Raw genomic sequence first — 23,686 nt, forward strand, 5'->3', positions numbered from 1 at the left:
CATTTGTTTGGGGTTTCTGTTTTCTTCTCAATAATACCCGAGAAATGTACTGCCTGTTAGTCCACTGAAAACTGGATTCTCCTGCATGCCATCAAATAGTTCTGTACCATGTTGCTTACCTTATGTCAGCTTGATTAAACTCAGTTTCCGTGTGACTTATTTCACTACCTGTCTGTTTGCTACTCTTTCTCTAGGGAAAGAAAGAAAAAAAATCCGTTTGACAGTTTTCCAAGCTTTAATTGATTTGGTACTAAAGTATAGCAATTATTATCAAGGCTGTGGGAGGCTGTGATATGTCAAAGATGCTAATACGCTTGTTTGTGACAACTGTATAATGGTAGCAGTAAATGTACTACAAATTTAGCTAATTATCCGTATGAATGCTCCCACAGGTTGTCTTGCGTTTTTTCAGAATGCTTGGTATCTGATATAATTTGTTTTATGACTTTCCCCAAGAGCAATTTGGTACTAATAATTTGCTATTGTTACAGGTAGACTGCTTTTCATGTTACAGGCATTTTCTTAATTTTTCTGTACAACTAGAATCCGAAAAGCACTGGTAGTGCAGAAACTTGGGTTTTAAAACTCTAATGGCATCATACTATTTTTGTTTGGGTATTCTGGGGACTTGCCTGGATTTGAGAGATTCGGTAAGGTGCATCTAAAGAATTCATTTGCGTACTGAATTTGTTGCAGTTAACTCTTCTAGAGCAACTGGGAAAGATTAACCCATATCTTGAAGATATGAATGGAAAATGCATTTAAAGCTAGTATACCATACTCTTTAGGAAGAAAAATTAAGACTGCAAGCCGAGGAGGCAACCTGATAGCAGTCGCACATTTGCCTCCCTTGTTCTTCCTCTATGTTAACGTGTAGTCAGCTGACATGTAAAAGGTGAGACACCTTACTCAGCCCCAAATAATCAAGACTTACATGGACATAGACTACTGCAATGGATTATTGCGGGTTTTTATATTGCGCTATATACTGGTACAGTTATGAATTCTTAGGCTGAAGTAGCAATTCTGAGGAAGCCTCCAGTTTCCCTTTCATCTTTCTATGGCTCTGTGTTACCAGCTGATGCAGTGGTTTTCTCTCAGGCTGAATAACTTCCAGGACACTAACATCTTCCATTGCCCCTCCCTGTTATCACCTATAATTCTGTTTAATTGGAGTGGATTTGGAAGGAGTTCTGGTGGTGGTCCAATTCCAAATGGAATTTCTTCTTAGGCATCTTTTAGCTCAGAATTACTTTTAAACTTTTTTTACTGGCTGCTATTGAACACTGCTTGTTTTTTATCTAGTAAAGTAGGCCATTCACCTGAATTTCTGAATGTTGCATTGCTACATTTGAAGACAGAGAGAACAGATTAGATGCTCCAGTGTTTTCAGGCATTTGAAACAACATGCTCTCGCTACAGTATCACAGAATCGTTTAGGTTGGGAAAGACCTTTAAGATCATTAAGTCTCACTGTTAATCTAACCCTGCCAACTCCACCACTAAACCATGTCCCTCAGCGCCTCGTCCACACGGCTTTTAAATACCTCCAGGGATGGGGACTCCACCGCCTCCCTGGGCAGCCTGTTCCAGTGTCTGACAACCCTCTCAGTAAAGACATTTTTCCTACTATCCAGCCTCAACCTCCCCTGGCACAACTTGAGGCCATTTCCTCTCGTCCTGTCACTTGTCACTGGGGAGAAGAGACCAACACCCACCTCACCACAACCCCCTTTCAGGTAGTTGTAGAGAGCGATGAGGTCTCCCCTCAGCCTCCTCTTCTCCAGACTGAACAACCCCAGCTCCCTCAGCCGCTCCTCATCAGACTTGTGCTCCAGACCCCTCACCAGCTCCGTCGCCCTTCTCTGGACACGCTCCAGCACCTCAATGTCCTTCTTGGAGTGGGGGGCCCAAAACTGAACACGGTATTCGAGGTGTGGCCTCAGCAGCGCCGAGTACAGGGGCACGATCCCCTCCCTACTCCTGCTGGGCACACTGTTTCTGATACAGGCCAGGATGCCGTTGGCCTTCTTGGCCACTTGGGCACACTGCTGGCTCATCTTCAGCCGGGTGTCAATCAACACCCCCAGATCCTGATCTTTGGAGGAGAAAGATGGTAGTATTCAAAAAAAATGAATTAAATAAAAGGCAATGTCTGCAATAAAATGGATTTCCGTATGGAAGGTAAATAGTACTTTGAAGGTACAGCATTTGGGTTGATAAGGCCTTTGCATCAGTACAAGTTGGTCTGTTTTCAGCAGTGCATATCAGCTAAACTTCCTGTGGAAAAACCTCATTGCAGAGTGTTTGGTCAGTCAAATTGTGGCTTGGTTTCCCTGTGGCATGAACTTGTCAGTCAGGAGAATCTCATTCACTGATGTGCAAACTGGACTCTTTGAAGTTGCTTCAAAGCTGCATTGTTAGCTTGGGGCCCCTTCTGAGCTTTATCTCTCTGCCCACATATTGATTCCCAATTGTTTCTAGAAGCTTTAGTTTAAAGAAAATCCAAAGTTTTTTCTGTATCTGAGAGGTCTGATTTTTTTTTTCATCTAGTCCGTGCTCTGTTCTTAAATTTGATATATTGCTCTAAATAATTCTTTGTGCCTTTTTCTTAAAACTGGAGTTCTTAAGCTGTAGCCACATCTGATCCTATGCAGATCCAGCAGACTTCCCACACCGATGAAAAGGAGCCTCTTAACATTTCCACAAAGTGGTTTTAGCCCTGATTGTTATCTGGTCTTTGTTCTGAAGCCATCATACTGCTGATGTAAAGTAGGTCATGCACTTTTTGAACAGAGGGGAAAAAAAAAAAATCCCAACCCACCCTGGGGTTGGCAATAGAGGTTTGAGTTGAATTACATCAGGTTGTGAAGTGAGTGGTCTTGAGTTAAGAAAAGAAGATTAAACTTAATTTTTTTTTAATCCCTGTTCTTTTGCAGGCAGGTTCCTGCCTGCACTAAAAGATTTTTGAATTACTGCAACTATTAGTGCAAAAGCAAAAAGCGTACACCAGCGCTTCCACAAACTTCCACTTATGAAGTGGTGTTTGTGTTAGCCATGGTTCCCAACTCTGAAGTGATTGAAGTGCTATTGTGTCACTGTATTTTGCTTATATTACAAGGATTATTTCAATGTGTGGTTCTTCTAATCTGCGTAAATTCAGATCAAATGCTAAGTGTATTTAGTATTTGTCAGCTACAAAACCTTTCTTAGGCTATTTGCTTGGAAATAACAAAACTCTGAGAAGGTCTTTAAGCCACAAGGTCATTTTAGGATTGTAAATGTATTTATGGGTGTAGGTACTGAAAGACAAGAGCAATTTCAGTTCATAAGAACAACCTTGCTGTAGGATCCAGCATTTGAGCCAGCAGTGAGCCCAGGTGGCCAAGAAGGCCAACGGCATCCTGGCCTGTATCAGAAATGGTGTGGCAGCAGGAGCGGGGAGGGGATCGTGCCCCTGTACTCAGCGCTGGTGAGGCCGCACCTCGAATGCTGTGTTCAGTTTTGGGTCCCTCACTCCGAGAAGGACATTGAGGTGCTGGAGTGTGTCCAGAGAAGGGCGACGAAGCTGGTGAGGGGTCTGGAGCACAAGTCTGATGAGGAGCGGCTGAGGGAGCTGGGGTTGTTCAGTCTGGAGAAGAGGAGGCTGAGGGGAGACCTCATCGCTCTCTACAACTGCCTGAAAGGGGGTTGTGGTGAGGTGGGTGTTGGTCCCTTCTCCCAAGTGACAAGACAAGAGGAAACAGCCTCAAGTTGCACCAGGGGAGGTTTAGGCTGGATATTAGGAAAAATTTCTTTACTGAGAGAGCGGTCAAGCATTGGAACGGGCTGCCCAGGGAGGTGGTGGAGTCCCCATCCCTGCAGGTGTTCAAGGAACGTGTGGACGTGGCATTATGGAACATGGTTTAGCGGGCATGGTGGTGTTGGGTTGATGGTTGGACTTGATCTTACAGGTCTTTTCCAACCTTAGTGATTCTGTGATCCCCCACAGCCTATGAAGGTGTGCGTGGTTGAGATGCCAACTCTCCCCTCCACAGTGCTGCCACCAAGAATTGCCCTAGGACATTGAATTCGGAGCCATATATTAAAACTCCCCATTGTGGATCGAGAATGTACGTGCATCAGGTATTTTTCCTCTGTGGAAAAGCTCTTGTCAATAAGCTCCACCCGTGTGCTTCAGTTTGTAGTAATATAGTAGTTTGTGGGACTGTTTAGTAAGCAGTATAGCTGAAATTGTAACACTAAAATTGTGAAAAAACTTCTTGTTAATCAAGATGATTTTTCTGTTTCGGCAAAAGAAAGCCAAACCACTTATTAGACGCAGGACCTTATCTGCCTCTTTTTTTCTCGTATGGGTATAAGGCATGTCCCAAGTGTTATAGTGGGTGCCACAGGCTGTTGTTTGTGCAGGGCATGACAGTGTCTTAAAGTGCCGTAGTGCGAAGTGTCAGTGCTTGTCTGTCTGTAGCCTAAAGGTTCTAACTGTCAAACAGGGATGCTGTTTGGGAGGTCAGTACGTTCGCTGCACAGTTCCTGATGTCTAAACACGGCGCATTGGCTGCTGAACCCAAACATGTGGTGCGGTCCTTGAAGGTAAACCTTCATTCAAACAGTAACTTTTAGCGAAGACAATACTTACTCTTACTTTGCATATAAAGAAAGTATTATCTATGTGCGTGCGTTAATATCTGGCGTTCTACGTGTCACTGGTGTGATGGTCTTCTGTTATAGCAAGAGAGGTTCAAGCAATGGGCTAAAAATCTTGCAGACAAAGAGCTGTGAGGAGTGTCACAAACACAGGTTGGCCCTGCCCTGTGGTCAGCAGCACAAGCTAGGACTTTGTCCCTTCAGGCAGTTCTTCCTGTGATTTCCACCCCCCGAATCTGCAGAGGAAAGAAGTCATTTCTGGGCTTATCTAGAAAGAGCTGGACTCCTGCATTGGTTTGTGATAGTCAAAATAATGATACCTACTCTTTTTTAGTATATTTTGTGGCACAGTTGATTTATATTGACCATTCTATCTTGGGGATAGGAGTTGTAAATTAAGACTGGATATTGGTAGAATTTGTGGGGGGAAAGCTCATTTGTTCTATATCTGCCATGAACTCTTAATCACTTTTTAATAGTGAAATTGTTCTTGAATTTCTGTCAAATTTTTTTTTTCTTTTAGCGTTGAAACTGTTACTTTAATGATAACCACGAGCAAACTTTTGCTTTTCAGACGTCGCCATGCAGAGTGCCAGTGGGCAATGGAGAGAGCAGCCATTATTTGCCGTTGGACATGGTTGCAGGCTCAAATCTCTGATTTGGAATACCGAATAAGAGAGCAGACAGATATCTACAAGAGACTTCGTGCTGCCAAGGTAATTTTAGCCTTCTGTTTTATGACTTGGGAGCTTCTCCTGAAGCTATTAACAGGCTGTTTCTTTAGCAGAGCAGTTTTTTCTCTGTAGAAATAAGGATGAGAGGAAAAAGCTTTTGAGTTAGCCCCGTACCAGTAAGAGGTGTTACCTTTATCTTTTGAGGGCTGTGACCTCCGTTTACTTCACAAAGATTGTAGTAAGAGCTTGCTGAGGGGGGCTTAATTTCATCATCTTGCCCAGGCAGGGCTGCTCATTAACGGAATGGGGCTCCACAGTGGCGTGAGCCACCAAACTGGTCCTTGCAAGTGTTGGTTTCTAAACTGGCACAGTGCCAGGGTACCGTCCGAGCTGCTCGCAGGTAGTGTTTATGTTTTAAGCCTGCTGGAAAGTGTTATCATTTGAAGCACGTGGATCTTTAAATCTCAGAACATTGTGTACACAAGTTTTAGGCTTTTATTCTGAGCCATGACCTTTTAATGTTTCACTTCAGTATCTGAGAAGCATTATGGTAGAAAATAGACAGATGAATACTCATTTCTTGACTAGAATGATATTTACTTCTGTGTGACTAGATTTCCTGGAAAAAAAATGAAACAAAGCTTTCGGTCTTCAAAACTTGAAATGGTTTTGGGGTTTCCCATTTTAAGAGCCTCTCAGTCCACTGCAAAAGTCTCTGGAAACACTTGAGTTAATCCTTTCAAGGTGCTTCTGAACTTTTGAAATAACTCTCATGTTCTGATTTGAATCTGTTTGGCTTTCAGTGTAAGCTGCAAAGCTCATTTCCCTAGACTTTGGGGGAAAAAAACAGAATGTAAGGATTTTTACGTGGCTTGAGCGTTTTCCTTCCTCCTGCCCTTTCTCTGGAAGGAAAACTGTTTTAGTTGTTCTTACTGCATATGTGTCTGTTTTCTGTGGATAAATGCACTTTCCTTTTGCATCGGCTTTTATGAATCAAATATGTTGGATGGCTTTTTTGATAAATTTAAAACTTATTATTACGCTTGGGTATAATGTGTCTATATGACAATTAGCGCAGTGTCTCTATAGCTTTACTTGTCATACGCTTTTGTAGGTGCTCCTGCAAGATGTCAGGTGAGGAAAGCCTTAATTTATTGGCATTCTCGGCTAGGATTGCCAATGAGACGGTCAATCAGACCTGCTTTGAGTGGAGGCTTAGACTAGATGATCTCCAGGTTTACCTCCTGACCTAAATTGCTCTTTGATTCTACTCTGATGCTATGGAAAATAATGATTCCTAAGGGCCCATGACTTTTATAGCATTAGTCTCTAATACAGAGCATTAGTCTCTAATACAGCACTCAAGATGAAGGAGAACACTAACTTTTCAGATGCTTTGAATCTTTTCTAAGTAACTGGAATTTGTCTCAGCTGTAGTTGAGTATTTCTTTAACCGCATTAGCTTATGATTATCTTTAATTCGCTGTGAAGCGGTTACTGTTCTCAAGCAATTATGGTGTTTATACAGACATGAATGCAAATGCATGAAATAAAACATTATGCAGAACAATTAACTTCCATTCACAAGTATGCGTAATTATACCACAGGTGCTATGAAGTGTAGACTACAGAGTGAATAACATTAGCATTCCTTACAGGCAAATTCAGCTTTCTAGCTGCTTTCTACCAATCTCTTGTAGCAAAGAGACATTTTGCTGGTGTGAGAAACTATTAAGCTGCTGTTGAGTACAGAGAAGATTGTCAAGAGAAATAGGTTGGTGTGTAGAGCGTTGTTTGTGTGCCTCACGCTGGTGAGGATGAAGAGGATATGTGTGACTGGAGCAGTAAAACTGAACTGCAGAGTGGCCAGCTCTCCTCACCCATTAGAAAAACAGAAACGAAATAGTGTGAAGGGAGGATGGTAGTCTTGATCTTGGCAATCATCATCTTTTGAGCAGTACTCATTAATTACTGCCATGTTATTCTAAATAGACTACATTCTCTGAATAGTCTAGTCTAAATAGCAGTCACCAACGTCTGCTGGTCCACGACCAATGATACCAAGCAAGTAATGTCCTGTGGGCACTGTGATGCCTTGATTTCCTCTTTGCTGATCTCAGTTATACCTCCCTGTAGCCGTGAGCAGAGCTGGAGGACCTTGAAACCAGCATGTTAATTGTAAACCATGGTTGTGGACAGCTCTTCTAGGAAAAACAAGCAGCATTGATGTTGGCCTAGTAATGTTTCCTCCTTAAACTGCTTCCCCTGGTTTAGAGAGAACACTTAAATTTTGAATTAAGGGAGTTGCCATAGAAATGTAACTCCTAAGTTGGTTATTTCCCTTTTAGAGTATGCTTAAGAAATATTTGTTGTGCTGCGGCTTCTATGAGTGGAATTTGGTGTCACTTTTTTATCCCCAGGGCCCGGTAGTCCTTGGTGGTGACTGGCAGCCTGGAGACCTAACGAAGAAGCAGGACCGACTGGGTTCTGTGTCACTGGTGACCTCCAAAAAGAATAAGTGGCTCTCGCCTTCATCTTCTATCCCAAGGTGCCCTGTAGAAGATGCCGTTGCCCTCCGTTGCCTGTATAATATGCAGAAGCAGGTCAGTAATCAAGAAACATGTCATTTTGTAGTGATAGAAGCGAAGAAAGAAACTTTAATTAAACCAAGTCTTAAATCAACAGTGGTTTGATTTGTGGAAGCAAGTTTATAAATCACATCAAATAATTTGGTTTTAATATACTATTTTAATGTTTCTTTAACTCATTTTTGCTATTTTTCTCTAGTAATGTATCAGCTGATATTGGTTTACCAGTAGTACTTCGCATTTAACACATCATAACTGAACTTGCTTCGCCTTTTGCTTTTAAAAAACCTCTTGTACTTTTGCATATTCTTGGAGTCCTCCAAAATTAAACAAAACCAAAGCAAAAAAAACCTGCAAAACAAAAAAAACCCACCACAGAAATCTACTGTGAATCTTAATTTACTGTGCAAGGTCTGTGGAAGGTGATTGAGTTTGCAGTCGTAAAAAAACTGAAAACCAGTGTTTAGGAAAATCTTAGTTTCTGATCTTAAAGCTGTTGCTAGAATCTTGGTGTTGATGGCACTTCTGACCCACCTTGTTTGTGTCTGAAGTTTTAAAGACCCTTTTTAAGAACTGACATATCTAAGTAGTGTTCAGAACCTGGTATTTCCGGGTAGTGGTGGTGGGTAGCCTCTGGCATACAGGTCACCAGGCCAAGTGACTTAACAGGTGCTTTTGGCCTTAACTTCTGTGAAGCTCTGAAGGGTCAACTGTCACGAGCTGCAGCTGTAGAGCAGGGAAAATATCCATGTTTCAGAGGACAGTACAAATATTCAGACTCCTCCTTTTCTTGAAAGCCAGCTTTAACTTTTTCAGTTGCGAATTCTGAGGGAAAATATTCCGATATGTGTAAGGGTAAGCTGCAGAATCTGAACATTGAGAATAAGCAACTGAACTCTTGTGGGAACAGAGGTGAGAGACTGGGATGATTCTTTTTTTTTTTTTTCATTGTATGGTAGAAATATCTACTAAAAGGAAGTATTGTCAATAATTACATTCGGATTTGAAACATTCTATGGTGAAATTAAATTGTTCAAAAAGGAAATAAACAAGTTAATGGAAGCTCTATCAACTGAATGCTCTGGTCCAGATACAGTCTGTGACTCAATAAATCCCTTTATTAATTATTTGACAAGAAGATGCTTCCTTCAAGGGACGAAGCTGTGACATTGATAGTGCAGTGTGAGGAAAACTGTACTTCTGTTGCTCTTTTATCTTTGTGGGGGTTTGTTTAACTAACGCTAATGTAGATAGACGCATGCAGTGAACTGCAGGTATTGGGGTTTAATGGTGTGGAAATCAAAAGTATTTTGATTTTGACACTTCAGAATTGTGTCCAATTCATGTGTGTGAACCATCAAATATTCTTAAATAATACCAGTATTTTGTTAAAACTTCAGAAGGTTTTTATAAAATTAGTAAAGCATTTAGTACAGATTTTATACTGTATAAGCTTTTTGTCTAGTGGAGAAGGCAGAATAGCTCAAAAATGAGGCCATCTTGCTCTGAAAGTGGTCTTCAGCTTATAAAACAGAGAACGAAAAGTTCCACTGTGATACTTATTTTGTGATGGTTAAGAACGCATTTAAAATATGAACTTAGATTGATTTGGAGATTGTTGCTTGAAATGAAATTGATTAAATTGCAAGCGACTGTTTACATTGGGCCTGTTTAAGTTCAATGTTATTTATAATTGCAGAATGCTCCTTAGGTTACTCTGCTTTTTTGGTTTGCTGGGCTTTTCGCCTCTCTGCCCTCATCCTTCTTCAGATTCGTTATCACATTAAGCTTTACTGAGTTTGAGATTTCGTTTTTCTCTTGCAGAGCTCTCATATTCCACAGTCTTTGGGAAACCTTGTGTATCGAAGTCCTTCCTGCCCCCCCATCAGTGGGTCTCCAGCACCCCTCAGAGCCTACACCACATCACCCTGCCAGGTCAACAGAGTGTTTAACTGGTTAGTTCTCCTCCCCTCTTAGGCTGATCAAAGTAATTTAATATTCAAGGCATTGGTGATAGTGGCTAAGAAAGGGATCTTTAGCTAAAAGCCTTCTGTGTATACAGTTCAGTTGTAAAAAATTGAAATAGGTATGCATGTCTGTTGGGAAGATTCCAGAGGGGAATTTCTTCTAAGTAATATAAAATTACCCGTTGTGATCTCTTGTGTAAAAGAACAATAACCAAAACTGCCAAATATATAGATGATGTTGCCTGTCTTGTAGGCAGCCTGTTGGAAGATGTTACCTCCTTTTTGTAAATGGATGATCAAAGTGTACCTTGCCTCTCTAGGTTAAGGCTGGATGCTGTACAGCATCCTGGTGACCTGACTTTTATTTTTTAACGAGTGGATTTCTGAGCTTCTTGAGCCTCTTTCCTTGCACAGAATGTAGAACATATTTTTCTGCTTATTAATTTAAAATGTATGGAGAAGTAAATCTTACCTGTCTTGTTGGTAATGAAGAGATACCTAGAGTCTAGCCTTTTAACTCTTCATATTTTTATGGAGCCTTGAATATGTAAGAAAAAAGATACTACTCATCAATTGTTTGTTAAACACTGTGGGGGGGGACACACAGTAATTTTTAAATAAATTTGGAACTTCCCTTCTGTTGTTCAGTGTTTAACTAGCATTCAGTTTGGTTTAATATTTGGGGACATATATATATCCTGTGCAAGCAGTCAGTGAGCTTCAAGAAGCTCGGCAGCAAGAGGCAAACTTCAGTCTGTAGAATTGCCGAATAAGCTTTTCATCCCGTGGAGTACTGGATGTATCAGTTAAGAGAAGCTCTCTAGAAAACACAACCATGAAATGCGCTGATTGTCCCAATGATTTACTGTGCTGTTCTTCCAACTGATCCATGTTCATGTATAGCTTTGTGGTACCTCCTTGGGTTTTAGGCTTTGAGAAGTTTTTCATCTTACTTCCTTCTCTTCTATTTCACTTCTCTAAAGATTTCTCCATCTATCGCCACCTTATTCTTGGGAGGGGGAAGAGGGGAGAATTAGTGCTGCTTCAAAAAAAGCTGAAAACCTCACTTCTTTCCTGTATCCGATCCTGTATGAATCGGATAAAGCAGGGATAGGGAGGGAGGGATGTAAAACCAGTACAGACAACAAGACTGTGAAACTTGCGCTGAAGTCTTATGGAGAAATGTTCCTTTCCCTTGCCAGATGCATGCTGCTTTCTCCTCCATTCTTTCTCATAAGCAAACAGTTGCAACTCAGTGGCCTTTCAAGCCTTCATCTCTTATGAAGAAGGGGCTCAAATGAAGTTTCCCCTTCCTCTGTCAACTGTGTTTACGTCTAGAGAAAAGGCTTTTACTCTCCAGTCCTGGATGCCTGTAGACTTTAGGGGATCTGCAAAAGACAGATGAGCAAATTTGTTTTAAGGAGGCATAAATGCCCAAGAAGACAGGTTGGCACTGCAAATTAAATTGAGTAAAATTTGGTGTGCTTACCACTTCTATTTCTTGTGGGGTTTTCCTTACGTTTTCTGTAAGGTCATCATCTTCTTCCTGTTTTCTGTGAAGCTACTGAAAAAGCAGGACACAGTCTGCATTTCACTGCATGATAGAAAGATTCATTGAAGGCTCCTAAATGCGCTGGGACTACCTAAGCTAAGCGTGATTTGAGCTGAAGGTGCTGGGAGAGACTCTTTGGAGCACTAGGGGGTATGTGTTATACGTACTTGCCCGATTCTTACACTCCTTTCCTAGACATTCCGGTCAGGGCCACTGCATTGTTTCATGCAGAGTCACCTACCTGCTTGTTACTCTGTTAATGTAGGCAGATCTTCCTGGGCCACATCTTGCCATTGTCATCGTGGTGGGTGAAGAGCAAACAGGTCAGGCACAGACTGAGTCGGTCCTGTGCAAAGCCTCGGTTTGCCTATGTCGTACTCGCACAGCGGGGAGCTGCTTTCACCCGGCTTTCAGAGGCACCTTGGCACTTGATGGCCTGGGCTTACCTGCTTGTGACAGGACGTGCCTGGCAATGCGAAGCATCTGTGTCTGGGTGGCTGTGCCCTTCTTCCTCAGCGCCATCTCAGTGGTGGGCTGCTGATGCTGGGTGGAACCACTTCCGAGAACTCCCGATGACCACCAGGCCTTCTCTGCGCCCCTTTCTCCTTGCCTGTTTTTAGCCCAACTGCTCCACAGGATACTGAGCAGGGTGGACCTTTGGTCTGATCCAACGTGATGGTTCTTGCGAATCATCAGCACCTTCTCCTGAGGTACCTGACGCTCTTGTAATCAGTTGGTTGAGCTTTAGTCTGGGGAGTTGAAATTGGACTAATCGCAACATGCAGAGGCTTCAGGCTGATGTGTTGTCTAATGAAATAAAACATCCTGTGTTTTTCTTGGGGAACAGGTTTTTTCTTTCATAGATGGCTCCAGTAAAGGTTGTTCTTGCTGTATTCATTCAGTAAAACTAGGTTGCATTTTAACAGTGGTAGTTTCAGGCTAGGATTGATTGGACTGCAGTAGAATGAGGGAACAGGAAGTATGGATTATTCAAAGCAGACGCTTAATTCTGCATTTCTGCTATGGTGACTGATAGGTTAACAAATTCTTAGCAGATTAGTCCTGAGCTTCGAGCAGTAACGTTGCTAATCTTCTGAAGGTAGATACTTTAGTAGTTGCACTCTTATTCTGGGCTAATTCTGCTGCAGATAATGAACCTCATTTTTTCTTGACTTACACGGTAGAAATCCAGAGGATTCTGGAAGTATTAGACCAAATTATAAAAGTCTAAATCTGTTTAAATGGCTATTTTAATCCACGGTTACTTGCATTGTGGTATACTGGGTCTCTATTTCATACTTGAAGAGTTAAGAAGTATATAGTCATCTTAAACCCAGCTGAAATACTACTTTCTGCTTCTGTACTCCATGAAATGTTATGCTTTCTCCCTTTTGCAATTAAGAAGATTAATTGCAAGGAAGGCATTGTATATTTTGTTACACATAAGTTACCAATTGTGATAAACCAAACCAAATTGGTAGTGCGTTTCTTCCTGTGGAAAACCAAAAGGCTGAAGAGCTGGGATGGCAGGGATACCAGGCCGTCGCTATTCTTCATATAATGCAAGCTCTGGCCAGGCCTCCGGTGCCTGGCTCTGATGAACGGCTCATTCCATGAAAGGTCTGAAGAGCACCTCGCCCTCCCGGAGGAGCACCTCCACATTCCGTTATCAGGAATGCACGTCTGCTCGTGGGGCAGGCTGTTACTAATGGTTTTATTAGAAAGAATGTGGATCTCTAAATTGACCTGCTGGAGCTGGTGAAGTTCTGATTTTATAGAGAGAGATGGCTGATTGCTGTGCTGCAAACAGGTTAAATGACTGCTGCTTTGCATGCTGTGTTTGAAACAATTGCCACTGCAGTGTGAAAGCAGGAGCCAGAGACCAGTAGGATAATTGCCAGGACTAGCAGTAGGATTTAATGGCAAACATTGGTGTTGCAAACGCACCGCTGAGTTGTAGTGATCGCTTTTTGACTCTCGCTTAGGCTGATGGGGAGGGGAAGAAGAGGCACTGAACAGCATACATGTTCCCCTTCTGTTTTACCTTGTACTTGGACCTGTCATCCTCTGCTGCCTAATTTGTGACCCTTGCTCTTTTGTTCAGGTTTGCTCATGTTAATTCAGACTCGTTACTGTGCATCACTGTAGCCTGTTTTTGCAAACACAGCATTACACAGTGTTTTCATTAATATCTTAAGTACAGTCCCTTCAAGTTAACTTGAAGAGCTACAAGTTCAGTAACTTGAAGAGACTGTGCTTAAGATATTAATGAAATGGCTCTGTTGTTTCCTTCTGGTGCCTAAATGCTTTTAAGACTTTTTTTCAGTGCTGTTTACTCTTCTGTACAACTGGCTGGCTGCTTGCATTGGGAGGCAGTTCCCTAACAGGCAGACTCTGGAAAAATCACTGAGAACTTCTGTTGCATCCAGCTCACATCCCAAGATAAATGTGAAACTATAAGCACCCAAACTGGAATTATTCAGATACTAGGAATTCATTTGGGCCTTGTCAGGGAAGAGACCAAAGTTTTTTCAGCATATACTCGGAATGCTAGACAATAAAAAAAAAAATAGCCTTGGAAGTTAACTTTCTTTGTGTGGCAAATAACAATAGCGCAGATGCAAACACACAAGTGAGTACGGGTGTTTGATGGAGATTCCAATAACTGTGGTTCTGGCCACCGATCTCCTTTCCTTGTTGTTCCACTTGCCTGGAGTGACAGTGACAATGAGCTGTAGAGTGGTGGCCTGGTTTCAGAGGCCAAGACAAACACTCCTCGTTGTTACATCATCTTAAATGGTCACTTTTTAGGCGAGGTGGCCTGTTTGCATCACGGAGGCAGAAAGTTCTTTCAGGTTTGGGCAGCGACATCTCATTAGAGCAACCCTTTCCTCTTCGTCCCACTACCTGAGCTATCTGCTGTGGAAGCTGCTGTGGTTTGTAACTGTTCAGGTCCAAATACATACACCAATTTTGCTGCAAACAGGTGTTTTCTGTATAGGGCGACAGGAGGCACGGGCCATTGGTCTGCTGGAGGCTTCAGAGGTTCATCATACCCTGTTGTATAGAACTAGTTTGGTTTTACTTATGGAACATCAGTAGTATGTATTTTTGTGGAATGCTTTCTCACTTGCATTTTGCCTCTTACTGTTGTCCATAAAATTTTGTTATCTTCCTGGTTTGTGCTGTTAAGAAGAGGTGGCTGGGGAAATTTGGGTGTCTCTAAGCACATCTTTTCCTACAGATGTGTTTCCTCATGTATATATGTCTATAGCCGAATAGGATTCGGCTTATAATTATAAACCGAAAACAAATGGACAACGGTATAGAATGACCTAACTTCGGTGTAAATCAGCAACTCTTCATGCCATAAAGAATGGTGGGGCAGGGAGGCTTGCATCTTTTCTTGTTCTAAGGGCTTGTCACCAACCAGTACCTCAGGTCAACATCTGGTGACCTTGGTTTCTGCCCGGCAGTCCTACAGTTTGGCATGGAGTTGGAATATCCAGCTAGAACCTTTCTGGTTCACATGACAAAAATACAGATTTTAAACTTTTTACTAGAATGTTTGCTATGCAAACTAAGAAAAAAATTATCGCGTTTGGCTGGGACCAGCAAAAGTTAACGGGTAAATAAAGCTTTTAAATGATAGTATGAGCACATGACCAATTACAAAAGGAGAAGACCTTTTACAAAGACACTGTTTTACAGATGGTTCCAGAAGAAGAATATTCTGCAAGGCAATAAACTTGTATCTGCTTATTGAAATATAACCTTAGATTTAACTATAACTCCATGGTGAACAGAGAAGTGGAAAGAACGTTTGCCAATGTTTTTTTAGGTTTAACAGTGTCGTGTTAAAGGGCAAGGCAATTTGGCAGAAAATAAACCCCCTTGCGTTCCAGCTTGTCCTCAGATATCAGAGGGGCTGGGGGCGGCTAGGCTTAGATTCTGAGTGATGCCCAATTTTTCTGTGTTACAAGTCCGGTCGCGTTCAATGTATTGAACTCTCATGATTACGGATACACTCGTAACACCATCAGGATGTTACAAGTCCGGTCGCGTTCAATGTATTGAACTCTCACGATTACGGATACACTCGTAACACCGCCAGGATGTTACAAGCCCGGTCGCGTTCAATGTATTGAACTCTCACGATTACAGATACACTCGTAACACTGCACACTTTCAGTCTAGTCGCGTTCCATGAACTAGCACGGCCACACTTAAGGGATTTGGTGGCGTTCAATGAGAACTCTCACGGCTAGATTAGTGAATAGTGCAGTTTATTGAAGCAACAGATACACAAGTTCTTTTGGATTGCCAGTGATAAAATTACTGCTTGCAAAGCATGTGCAGATACCAAGAATGTGAGTAATATAGCCTGGCTACAAATGCGTTAAGTTATAAAGCAACTCTATAGAGATTTCTAAGTTTCCCGGGGAAGCACTTGGTATAACCAAGTGTTCAAATCTTACCCAAAGGCGTCCCTGTGGGGGGGAAGAGAGGCTCAGCCCGTCGACTGATCCCAGGTGTCAAAGGTGGTCTGCGATGGTATCTTCCCTGGCATCCCTCCTCTCTTAAGCCATTTTATATTATTTGTCCTTACAGGTGGAGCTTGAGTGACTCTAGTCATACATACCTCTATTGTAATTGGTGTAAAAGTTTCTCGTTTACTTTTAAAGGTATAGACTAAGAAAAATTCAGAGCGCAAGCTCAGTGAGGGGTGGTTGCACCTTGGAGGTGGGTAGCTTTGGGATGGAGGTGTGTTCTCTGGTATTATAATGAGATTATAATGAGCAAAGTTCACCCAAAGGATAGTATTTTGTCAAAAAATGACAGACTGTTGGCTCAGGGTGGTAAATATGCAGCTCAGGGTAGTAAATATGCAGCTTGTCAGTTCCATAGTACCTTCCAGTTCCCGTCTTATCACAGAGCCTGGCCGCGGTGTCTTCACTCCGCTCCACCCTCCGTGTAGTTTCTCTTAGAGTCAGCGCACCAAGCTCCCCTGGTGTTGCCAACATCTAAGGTTGCCTAGGGAACTTCTGTGGGATGGATTCCTTGCATATTCGCCACACTCCACCCTGAAGATTTCTTCAATGCTGTACCTTTAATATAAATTTAATTCCTAAATTACCTCCAGCAATTATTCCACAAACAGCTATCTGTTTTATGGGAAGTGAATTACTTTTGTTACGATAAATTGAGCTGCTGATTGAAGTTTTTTGTTGGAGAAAGAACACATGCTGTTAGTGGCTGCCATGCCTGCATTGGCTTTAAGACTTTCTGCCCTTAACTGACAAAAATATAGCTGTTAAGACCCTTCCGTGTCCACTTCTATGTTGAGAACGAAATATTCAGAAATCTACATACCCCTTGAGAGAGAATACAGCAAAGACTAAAAATGTGATGAGAACAAAACTGGTAAGCCCTAGCTGCTGACATAAATACTAAGGAGTCTTTGGGCGTGACAGCCACAATAACAAATACAGAATTACGCCTTGCTGCTCTTGCTCTGAGCGAGTTGCTTTTCATTTGGTTGCAGTTTGCGTCCCGGCTCCTCCAGCAGCAGTTCTCTGATCAGCGTGAATGTTGCAGAGAGATTTGGCAAACAAACTCCATGTAACAGCCGCCTTGTTGTGTTGGACAATACCTGCATCGCTGCTAGAATCCGCCCAGTTTGCAAATATAAGAAGCGCAAGCTTGTCCGAGCTACCTCTGTGTCTCACTTCAGCAAGAAGGTAAGTGAAGGCTTTGTCATGCGGTTACTAAACTAGGCTGTGTTTTTACTTAGAATGTGTGGGTTTATTTATTTTTAGCAAAAACTTATAATGTTGGACTCTGGTTTTAGTACAGCATTTTCTGGGCACTTTTCTAAAACACATGTAGAATTTTAGAAGAAATTCCCAGATATGTCAAAAAAGTCACGAGTTCTCTATTTAACTGTGGTTTAGAAACTGATTCTAAATTTCTGTTCTTAGAAATCAGGCAGCTGTTCTTTCTGAGTAACAATGACCAGAGTGTACCTCAGACTTTAGCGTGGGCAGCAACCTTCTCCCAGTTACCTTTTGGAGTTGATTACCTTGAAATTGTCCAGGGAAAAATAAACCACCAACCCCAAACCACAACACAAAACCTGCCAGCTACCCAAAAATAAAACCCCAGAAATCCATAACCTGAGTTAAGACTTGGCAAGCTGGTGTGTAAGTGAGTGTAACCGGATTGTGGTTATTTGAAGGCTGATCTACGAAGCCTGACGAAATAAGCATTCCTTGGACACCTAGTGGTGAGTTACCTGATGATTAAAAGATGTGTAAATATATTAACTCTGACAAAGAAAGAACATGTGGGGTAACGTCCATCAGCTGACAAGTGGTAGTTTGCTACACTGCTCATATCTTGTTTGTAGCCTTTTCCTCAGTTATTGATTTACAAGTAACAGGTATTTAACAAGCTGTGGATTTCAGACAAAAAGATTAAAAGTTGTGTTACTCTTCCCGGTCTCATCTTTTGCTTCGCCAGAGCGCAAAGTCAGTATGATTTAAGTCAGTCTGCTCAGGCTGTAGGTAAAAGCATTAGTAATGCTCCCTCTTCTGGTTTGACTGATACTATGGAACCTGATGTGTTGATGGGGAAGGGGCATCAGGTGTCTCTTAGCGACAGTGTGGGGAAAAACGGTGGAACAAAGACATCAGGGCTGTTGCGGTTGCAGCTTACACTTCCAACAGGCAGGTGAGGAAAAGTGAAAAATAAGAGAATATCGGTCAGGATGATGGGTGCTGCTGGTGGTGGATTCCTCGCCTAACAGTTTTGATCAAGTTTTTTTGATGCATCAGAGCTACAAAAAGCCTTTAAGGAAGATGAGGAAGAACAGGATAGGAAAAGGCACAGCAGTGTTTGAAGTTTTAAAAAGAACATGATGAAGTATTATGGCTTCACTGGAGTTGCAGAGGAGCGGCTCTGTCGGCTTGGAGATACAAGTAAAGAATCACATGAAATGTGTCCCTTTAATACACTGGATTATTTTGATACGGTAGTTCATCCGTGGTCAGAAGGAGAAACAGCCTGTGGTAGTACTCTTGCATGCTCTTTTAACATTACCCTGGCTCCTGACTTTATTTTTCACCCTGCTAATCTGCTGCTTGGTTATAGTTTTGATTTTGGGTTTTTTGGGTGGCTTTTGTCCTGAGTTGTGCTGGGGAAGGATTATGCCAGAGATGCTTTTCAGTTTTTCAAAACTTTGCTTTTTTAGTGAATGGAAACTAGTGTACCTGTAGAAAGCCGACTGCAGATACTGGATCTGAACTTCAATTTTACTTCCATCTGAAGCAGGCTTCCCTTTTGAAATGTTGGATCTCCTTTCTTTTGCTAGCCGCTGAAACCTCTCACTGTGAAGTGCAGCTGTGAGTGGCCCAACTCGTGCATCCTGTGTAGCTGCAAAGCCTCTGTCCAGACAATCGACCCTGATACCATGTCCCTAGAGGAGCGCATAGCCCTCCTGGACTCTGGCTTCCACCCCATACTCTCTTTATCTCATGGTGAGTAGATCCCACCTTATAAAGTGAAAGAGGATCCCTTACTGTGCCACTGCCCTCTTTGCTCTTCCTCCCAATGTGCAAGGAGGTTAAAAACATGCTGTCAGAGTTGTAAGCGTGTTTCTAGAGGAGAATGAAGAAATGTCCAGTGACATTCTGCATAGTAACCAGCCGCATGTCTTCAGTCCAAGGATGCAGTCCGTGGAGATTTCTGAGCCTAGGAAACCACAGTGTGTCTTGGCCTGTGTCTGAGGCGGTTGCCATCTCTAGTTTAATGTAAGCTTAGATCACTACTTTAGGATCAGCTCTGTGTCTTCTGCAAGGAACATCCTAATTCAGCAGGCTTGCAGAACTGTTGTGAGTTCCTGTTACAGCCCTGCCCTGGCGGGCTGCTTGAAAGACTTGAAGTCCAGTGCCGATTTCGACAGACTGCGGGGCAGTTGCTTGGTAGATCTTAAGCACCAATTCTGAGTGCGAAATCACTGTTTGAGTCTAAGTGCTTGTTATTTAAACACCTGTGGCCTTCTAGATATACTGTCGTTGCTTTATGAACTATGCTCTGTAGAATTTTAACATTTAGTTTCTGTTTAAATAACTGAAGGATGATAGTGGCTGTAGCGCTGCTAGTACCTTTTACTGTGGAAGAGCAAGAATGTGCACTAAGGAGTTATTAGGTAGGTTAAGGGACAGTGAGAAAAATACTTTTTCTACTGTGCAACTATGAGAGCATCTCAAAATATTTTTATCATTTAAAAAAAAAATATGGTCACTTCTGCTCGTTGAATAATGATGCAAACAACTGCCAAGTAATATGTAGCTGGATACGATTCAGGTTAGCGTTAGGGCGAGGAAGCTCCGTGGCAAGGTGTCGGGTTGTGGCTGTGGGATGGCAGCTAGCAGTGGGGCAGGGCAGAGGCTGCTGTTCCGGGGACATTCTCATCCTGTTCACTCTGTCACAGCATGCATGGGGCGAGGGAGCCTGCAACCAACCACGCTGACTTAGCTAGCGGTGTCACCTCATCATTTTACTGAAGTACTGACAGACGTGAATAGCTAATGATGTGTGTGTGCAGCACTGTGTATATGAAAAGAGGAAATCTTGTGCTTACCAAGATGTTTTTTCTGCTTTCAGGCAACCCTCTCCACTTGCACTTTGAAACCTTACTAAGAAAGGACGGATTGCAGAGACTGCTGAGCCATGAACTCAAGACTCTGAAGATGTCCTGTTTTGGAAAGAAACAAGATCCAACTAACGGCACATTCCCAAAGCTACACTCTTCGCTCCTTCTTGCCTCCTGTAAGTTAAGTAAAAGAGTTTGAGATGAAAGTCCACATTTAATTTTTTAACTTCAACTGGTACCTGAGGGCAACCGGGCAAGGTAGAGTGGAGAAAGTAGCTCCCTTTCTTCCAGTGGAAGATGATTTGAACTGTTCTATAGTAATGTCTAAGTGACTGAGTCCAGCATCTGGCAAACTATAGAAATTCTGACCCCCTTGGAGGGACACAGAAATACTGGCCTCAGCCAGGTTATTCAAAAGAAATAAATCTTTCTATTCTTTGCGTGTCTTTCAAAGGAACAAAGAAGCTTTTATGAACCTGTATTTGAAATCTGAGTAGATCAGTATTTGCCTGGCAAAATTCTGGCATCTTTTTCTGCTGTGATAGCAATTGCTGTTCCAGTTGCATGCTGCTCTTAGTGCTTTGGAAGGTTTAATTTTTTTCATTAGCCCATCAGAATTGACGATTTATTTTTTTTTAATAGTCTACAGTAGTTTAAGATAAGTGACAGAAGACTCAAGGCAGTTTCAAGACAGGAAGAGGGAAAGCCAGCTAAAACACATCTTAGTTTTCAAATGAACTAGGATTGGTGTTCCATTTGGCTTTCTTTGTTACTTTCAAAAAATGATTTGGCATAAAAACGTGCCTTTTAATGTGCAGAATATGGCCAGCTTGCATTCTTATGGGACACAGTTGCTGCATCTGGAATACTTATGTTCTGTGGTTGCTGATGCAGACTATCATGAACAAACCCAAACAAACAAAACCAAAAAAACCCCAAGCAAACAGAAAAAACCCAAAACAACTTCCATGCTGAAAATACATCAGCAGCCTCAGGTTGTGTGTTTGGCCCTAACGATCTGAGCTACAACTTTATTTAACGATGTTTCATCAGTCTGAGGTGGGGTTACCTAGCTTTGAATGGGGATGGATGTTGTTTTCAAAGAGAGGTGTTCTGGAGAGTTATCATCCTTCCAATAATTGGCTCAGGGTGTAATGAGGGGTAGAACAGGCAGGTGGTTAGTGTTGAATAAATGTGAGGAACCTACTAGAGGATGCTTGAATAACACACCAGTATACATTCTATCAACTGGCCAGCAGCTGTTTGACTTTTAACTGATTTATCTTTCTATGTCTCCTTCCATTTTCAAAATATTTAGCCACAACACTACAGAAAAACTATTACTCATGGGCAGCATGTATGGGGGGCGGGGGGGTGTGTGTAGACACCTAACATGAAGAATATGTTCCAATGGATGATGCAGTAATGCAGGATGATTTTCGTATATTTTTAACTCTCTAAGAGTCTCACAGAGCTAGATCTTTAGGAAGGATTTGAATAGTGGAGTAATTTGGCACAATAGGTTAGGAAGATTGCTGCATTTGTGATATCCAGCATGGAATAATCCAGTCACAAATGGCAGAAAGAATAAAAAGTTAACTGATGTAGGAAAAGCATATCAAGCTGAGGTTAGGTAGGACTTTGGGGAGAAGAGTACATTTGTCTTAAAATCAGTGTGGTTTGTCATCGGAGTGATCGTGAGAAGCAGGACCAGCCTGACCAGTTTGACAGTGAAGGAAGCTTCTGGAAGTGACCGTATTTTGGACTGAGAAGTGCAGTTCTTGACGACTGTAACTTCTACTTCACCTTCCACTTTATTTGCAAATGCCTGCCGAAAGTAACATTTTTGGGCTAGCACCTTCCGTGCTGCAGAGCACTGGCACTTCTCTTGAGGCTTCTGTTTTACAGTTTGGTCTCTGATGCTGATGTTTGTTCCGCTCTGTGTTGCCCAGGGCGGGTTTAGTGACCTTAGGGAGGGTAGCCACATCACCAACCGGTCCTAAGTCAGCCTGACTTCACCTTGGTTTTCTGTTCACATTTTGTTAACAGGTTCATTGCTTGAAGGAAGAAGGCAGCCTGAAGGAACATCCAGTCGCAGCTTTCCTGTTTGCAGTCCTCAGGCACACAAATACGGTTCTCTGCACCACCCCCTGTCCTTGTACCCAGAGACTCCTCCGGCCCCTTCTGCCTGCCAAATCCCTTACACTGGCAGCTCTGCAGTGGTGAGTTGAAACAAAAGCTGTGGCAAATGAATCTAATGGGGGACACCCCTCTTACTGAGCACTGCCGTGGGGCTGCAGACGCACTGGGAATTCAGATGGGTTGTTACTGCTAATGGACTGCTGGGAAATGCGGTTTGGATGTTGGTGTTAAAGAGTAACAGCTACTTGCTTCGTTTTTCCTCAGGCAGTGCTCGGCTGGCTAGGTGCCTGCTGCACTGCTTCCCCAGCCAGACTGGTTGGTTTCAAATTCAGTACTGAAAATACCCTACTGATTCCTTTTTTTTTTGTAAGCAAATAGCTATATACACATAATGTTACAGTTTTATTTGGCTGCAAATTAATAGTAGAGATTTAACTGCTGTGGACTTCCCATATGAAGCAGTAACATCAGCAAAGAGATGATCGATAAGATTTTTTTTTTCCCCTAGAAGTAGCAGAGGATTAAAAAATACATTCCGCAGCAACCACTTCTCTAGGAAGGCATAGAGTAACTCCTGGTTCTCCAAGTACGTTAAGCAAAGGAGACCTTGAAGGACAGGGGCTCAGACTTGCTATCCTTACCACTATTCCCTTCCTCTTTTTGCTTGTAGGTAGTTGCTAGGTCTAATTGACAGAAGCAGACCTTTCCCAGAGCTGAGGCTCCCAAGTAGCGTTTTCTAGGCTTGACTGTGGTGTGCTTCAGGTCTGTCTCATGGAGATCGACAGAGGACTTGTGGATCTTCACTGGACTCTTGTAGAAGTGGGTAGTCAGCTCCTCCACGGAGCTTGCAGTCCCCGTTACACCTGTTTCACTTGGATCAGCTACTCATTTTCTGGTTTTATGGCTCCCGTGTTGTTAGTGCTTTCTTTGCAAGTGCTTTCCTCCCTCTCTCATGCACAGGAGCTTTAGCAGTCCAGCTCTGAGCTGGCTGCTTCTTTTGTAAGCTCTTCCAGGTACAGTCTCTGCTTCCTAGTCAGATTTTTGAGGATGCTTCCAAGTAGTCCTACGCCTATTAAGGTTTTTAAATAATATTGAATCAGTAATAAACTATAGCTAACCGTGTAGCTGCCAAGAACTTCAGCTTGTGGTTGGCCTCTACCTAGAAACAAAAGGATATTTGTTTGAGAAAGGAACAAAGGAATTGTAGTATCTTGCAGACTTTTTGGCTTATAAGTAAAGGGGACGCTTTCATTCTGGATTGCAGGTCTAATCTCTAGCTCTGCAGGGAACCACAGTATATGGACCTCTCTATAAACCGACCAAAATGCATCTCAAAACTATTTAGGGGTCTTTTCATCCCACTGTTCCTAGGATGTGGTTTCAGAGCCTCGCTCCTCAATTTGGAAATACTCTGATTTCCAGCCCAAATGCTGTGATATTCCCATTTGTTGTCTCAACAG

General features: G+C 42.4%; 1 protein-coding gene across 1 annotated transcript in view; it reads left to right on the top strand.

The window, feature by feature from the left end:
* The window catches only part of LOC132317207 (KAT8 regulatory NSL complex subunit 1-like), a 33,998-nt gene that overhangs the window by 6,575 nt on the left and 3,737 nt on the right, over positions 1–23,686 (top strand). The window contains exons 2-7 of the mRNA XM_059818756.1: positions 5,222–5,363; positions 6,436–6,455; positions 16,974–17,169; positions 18,801–18,966; positions 20,096–20,260; positions 22,134–22,306. Of these exons, the coding sequence (XP_059674739.1) occupies positions 5,222–5,363; positions 6,436–6,455; positions 16,974–17,169; positions 18,801–18,966; positions 20,096–20,260; positions 22,134–22,306 (862 nt within the window). The remainder of the gene's footprint in view (positions 1–5,221; positions 5,364–6,435; positions 6,456–16,973; positions 17,170–18,800; positions 18,967–20,095; positions 20,261–22,133; positions 22,307–23,686) is intronic.

The sequence above is a fragment of the Gavia stellata genome, chromosome 6 (genome assembly GCF_030936135.1).
Source record: "Gavia stellata isolate bGavSte3 chromosome 6, bGavSte3.hap2, whole genome shotgun sequence".
Lineage (NCBI taxonomy): Eukaryota > Metazoa > Chordata > Aves > Gaviiformes > Gaviidae > Gavia > Gavia stellata.